Below are 5,000 nucleotides of genomic sequence, written 5' to 3' on the forward strand. Positions count from 1 at the left end.
GAAGGGGGGAATGATGGAAACAGTTTGAGAACCACTGCTCTACTGTATGTATGTGGGTGGACAAGAGAAGGACAGATACACTGTCATGTCAGCTGTCTAATATGATCACATGAGACTGAGGGTATGACGAGGACAGATATAGAAAGGATGACACAGAGATCATGAGAGAGAGATACAGGCATGCAGAGAGAGGAAATATACAGTCTATACAGAGAAATGAAGAGAGAGAGAGAGAGAGAGAGAGAGAGAGAGAGAGAGAGAGAGAGAGAGAGAGAGAGAGAGAGAGAGAGAGAGAGAGAGAGAGAGAGAGAGAGAGAGAGAGAGAGAGAGAGAGGAACAGTACCTGGTTCTTCTTGATGAGCAGCTGTACTGTCTGCAGGTTGTGTCCGTGGTCAGTGGAGGTGGCGATGGGCATCCTCTCCTCAGCCCACAGCTGTAGGGGCCACACACGGGGGTCAGCAGGGCTCACCAAAACTCTCACACTACAGTACTATTACATTACATTACATTGCACTTAGCTGACGCTTTCATTTATTCAAAGCGACTTACAACTATTATTATTTTTTTTAATTTTTTTTTTCAGTGTATTACTTACAGTCCCTGGAGCAATGTGGGGTTAGGTGCCTTGCTCAAGGGCACTTCAGCCATGGATGGAGACGTAGGGAGAGGTCAGGGGGGATCCGAACCCGCAACCCCTAGATTGAAAGACCAACTCTCTAACCACTAGGCTGCCCATTCTATTCTTAACTACAACTGAGTGAAATACTGTAGGAGCTAATCCAGAGGTATTCCAATCAGGGGTGCATTTCTCAAAAGCGTAGTTGTTAGCAAGTTAGCAACTTGGGTAGTTGCCTATGGGAAATTGCATTGCAAAAAAACAAATGAGCTAACATAGCTAGCAACTATGGTTTCGAGAAATGCACCCCAGAGTTGTATAAAGTAGAAGTTGTAATTACAGATGTAATAATGCTAGTGGTATGATATTACATGGTTTAACCAAAGAGGTTGGATATATAATAAGAGTAATCGAAACACGCCCACTCAATGCAAAAGCGTGTGCTCAAAATTTGGTCTCCTAAGGGGGCGTTGTCCCTCCTTCTTCTCTTTTCGTGGTGTTTGCACAAGACGTGCACTACCGCCATCTACAGCGCTGAGGGGACTCCATTTATTCTCTACCTCAAGACTCCGAAGGTCTCCTAAGCGAAGGTCTCCTAAAGGGGCGTTCACCCGACGTTAAGTGGATACCGGAAAAGAACCCGCCTTCTTTATCTCACTCTCATATACGATTCTCTGGTTTAACTTTGTATTATCATACTACTAGTGTTGTAATTACATCTGTAAGAGTACTTCTACTTCTACTTCATACAATCCTGATTCAAACGGCATATGCTACATCTATGTATCTGCAGCATGTTTTAATAATAATACTGTAAAATTGCATGATGTATTTTTTTACCCTCCCCTCCCTCCCTCTCTCACACACTACTACTACTACTACTACTGCTGCTACTGCTACTACTCACGATCTCGTCCTCGACGTCGCGGTTGAACTGGTGTATCTCGCGGGAGGCCTGCAGCATGTTCTTCCTCTTCAGCAGGGGGTCCAGCAGCTCCTTGAACTTCTGCTCCACCACCTGCCGCTGGCCGTCCACCTCCTCTGTGTCCCGGCCCTCCTGGCTGAGGGCCACCGCCTGCGACTGCAGCTCCACCACCTCCCTCTGGCGCACCTCCACCTGGCTCTCCAACATCTATGGAGGTGAACAAGGAGAGCGTATTAGTTAGCGATCATGTGAAGAAGAGTCATCCAGTGTGTGGAGCTCCACCACCTCCCTCTGGCGCACCTCCACCTGGCTCTCCAACAGCTACACGTATGGAGGTGCAAATGAAGAGCAGGACTGTTGATGCTGGTCCTTGCGTAATAAAATGAACTTCATATATTTCATACGTACAATACCTATACATGCAATGTAATGCATCATCGTCTCCTCCCCCCTAACCCCTTACTCCTCTACCCACATTCGCCTGTTACTTCTAGAGCAGGATGTCTCATTCTCCTCCCGACATTACATTAAATTACATTACATTACACTACACTTAGCTGACGCTTTTTATCCAAATCGCCTTACAGGGTGTTGGTTACAGGCGGGATTCAAAACTGCAACCCTCTGATTTGAAGCCCATCTCCTTAACCACTAGGCCATAAACAACACGTATTCTCACCTGTTGCTTCTTGAGCAGGATGTTGACGCTGGTCAGGTCCTTGCTACAGTAAAATGACCTACATACATGTATATACTGTGCATACAATATAGGGTGGGATTTGAACCTACAACCCTCTGCAACCCTCTCACCTGTTGTTTCTTGAGCAGGATGTTGACGCTGGTCAGGTCCTTGGCGTAGTAAAATGAACTACATACATGTATATACTGTACATACAATATAGGGTGGGATTTGAACCGGCAACCCTCATGGCTGCCATGAAGAATCATATTCTCACCTGTTGCTTCTTGAGCAGGATGTTGACGCTGGTCAGGTCCTTGCCATAGTAAAATTAACTTCATACACAGTATACTGTACATACGATATAGGGTGGGATTTGAACCTACAACCCTCTCACCTGTTGCTTCTTGAGCAGGATGTTGACGCTGGTCAGGTCCTTGCCGTAGTCGTCGGACTGGATCTGTCCCTCCAGGCCGCCCAGCCACTTGTCCAGGTCGGCGCAGCTCTGGGTGAAGAGCTCGGCCTTGTTGGCGTCGAAGAGGCGCTGGGCCTTGGTCTGGGTGGTGTCCTCCAGCTCCCTCCACTGCTGCTGCAGCAGGGCCAGCTGCTCACGCACCGTCTCCTCCAGCTCCGTCTTCTCAGACACCAGCTGCTTACCCTCGGAGTGGGGGAGGGGAGGGGTAGAGGGGTGGAGGGAGGAGAGAGGAGGGATGGGGTGGGTGGGGAGCGTTGGCGGAGATGGGGGGTGGAGGGGTGGAGGGATGGAGGGAGGAGAGAGAAGAGAGGAGGGGTGGGGAGGGGACGGGTGGCGGAGATGGGGGGTGGGGGGGTGTAGAGGGATGGAGGGAAGAGAATGGATGGATGGGGTGGGGGGGGTGTGGAGTGGTGGCGGAGATGGGGGGTGGCAGGGTGGAGGGTGGAGGGATGGAGGGAGGAGAAAAAAGACAGGAGGGTGGTGGGAGGGGGAGGGGTGGCGGAGATGGGGGGTGGGGGGTGTAGAGGGATGGAGGAAAGAGAAAGGATGGATGGCGTGGGGGGGTGGGGAGTGGAGAGAGAGAGGGGGATGGATGGAGAGAGGGATGGAGAGGAAGGAATTGAGAGAGATGGAGGGAAGGTTTAGAGTGTTGGGGTGGGGGGTGGACGGATGGAGGGAGCAGGAAGGAGGGAGGAGGGGTGGGGAGGGGTGGCAGACATGGGGGTGGACAGAGAGGAAGGGAGGCAAGGCAGTGAGGGAGGGTGGGAAAAAGAAGAGAGAAAATGAGGGAAGAGAAAGGGTAGATAAAGGAATAGAGAGAGAGAGAGAGAGAGAGAGAGAGAGAGAGAGAGAGAGAGAGAGAGAGAGAGAGGGGATTTAATAAATCGCAGAGCTGTATCACAACATTCCAAAAGTAATCGAAGCATTCCTGTAAGTTCAGGGACTTTCTAATATTCTTAAATTAGTTATTTGTTTTTCTTTAATTTAATTACCTGTAGGACACCATGGTTTGAAATGACTGAAAATACCGATATACAGCATTTTCAAAAACTCCCACATCCCCTGAGCAGACAACGACCCATATGATCTGTGCCTTCACTGCATTTTCCCCTGATAATATCTCAGTAAGGGGTTTTATTTGACATTAGATTACAGCAGACATAATCCAGCTCTTACAACATTTACTACTACGGCGACCTTTAAACGACCCTCAGCTTAATTCCACTGAGCTCTCTCTTTTTAACTGCTGATGCGTAGCTTCGACATCTGATTTACTGATTTACATATAGAACTGATTTACATGTAGTTGTAGTGTCCGTGTACTGTATTTCAAAAAATGATTTGTTACAGTATCCTGTTTGATTACATTCTTTCTTGGAGTACAGCGGGGAAACATTGGGGCTGTAACACAGTGGTTCTTAACCTGGGGTGCGGGCACCCCCTGGGGGTGCGCCAGAGATTCCAGGGGGTGCACGGAATCTTGTTTGTGTAGAGGTTGTGACCAAAATTATACTTGCAAACATTATAATTAGGCCAAATTAAACAAGTTTTGGTCCCCATTTAAAATCATTGAGGCATTGATTCATGTCTCAAGTGAGAATCATTGTAATTAATCACTCATTTAAAAAATGTTTTTAGTGCATACACATGTAGAAATCTGTGTTGGGGGTGCGCGGCTTATCTTCGGCATAGGTAAGGGGGTGCGCTAAGAAAAAAAGGTTAAGAACCACTGCTGTAACATATTACACGCAGCATGATAAATAGCTTAAACAATTTAATAAATACCAGAGCTTGGCTCGGACTCGGAGGACTGGTGATTCTCAGCTTATTGCTCAAGTTTAATATTTCAACATTTCAGTCATGTCTACTAGGCCTGTATACATGCAATACACATATCTACAGTTCATTTTTCCCAGTTGGAATCTCCTGCAGATAAGTAAAGTATGTTCTCTCTCTCTCTCTCTCTCTCACACACACACACACACACACACACACACACACACACACACACACACACACACACACACACACACACACACACACACACACACACACACACACACTCACACAAAAAAAACACTCACAAACAAACACTCACACTCGCTCTGCTTCTTTCTCCCTCCAAACAGTCTCACTCCTTACAAACACACACAGACACGCACGTACGCGCACTGCATGCACGCATGCATGCACGCACACAGGCACGCACACGCACACGCACACGCACACACACACACACACACACACACAGACACCTCACACACACACACACACACCACAAAACACACACACACACACCACAAAA

General features: G+C 47.9%; 1 protein-coding gene across 1 annotated transcript in view; it reads right to left on the reverse strand.

The window, feature by feature from the left end:
• The window catches only part of sptbn1 (spectrin, beta, non-erythrocytic 1), a 248,404-nt gene that overhangs the window by 37,710 nt on the left and 205,694 nt on the right, over nt 1-5,000 (reverse strand). Inside the window, exons 23-25 of the mRNA XM_063197311.1 lie at nt 2,618-2,880; nt 1,524-1,748; nt 344-433 (exon numbers count right to left, since the gene is read on the reverse strand). Of these exons, the coding sequence (XP_063053381.1) occupies nt 344-433; nt 1,524-1,748; nt 2,618-2,880 (578 nt within the window). The remainder of the gene's footprint in view (nt 1-343; nt 434-1,523; nt 1,749-2,617; nt 2,881-5,000) is intronic.

This window comes from Engraulis encrasicolus, chromosome 1 (assembly GCF_034702125.1).
Source record: "Engraulis encrasicolus isolate BLACKSEA-1 chromosome 1, IST_EnEncr_1.0, whole genome shotgun sequence".
NCBI lineage: Eukaryota > Metazoa > Chordata > Actinopteri > Clupeiformes > Engraulidae > Engraulis > Engraulis encrasicolus.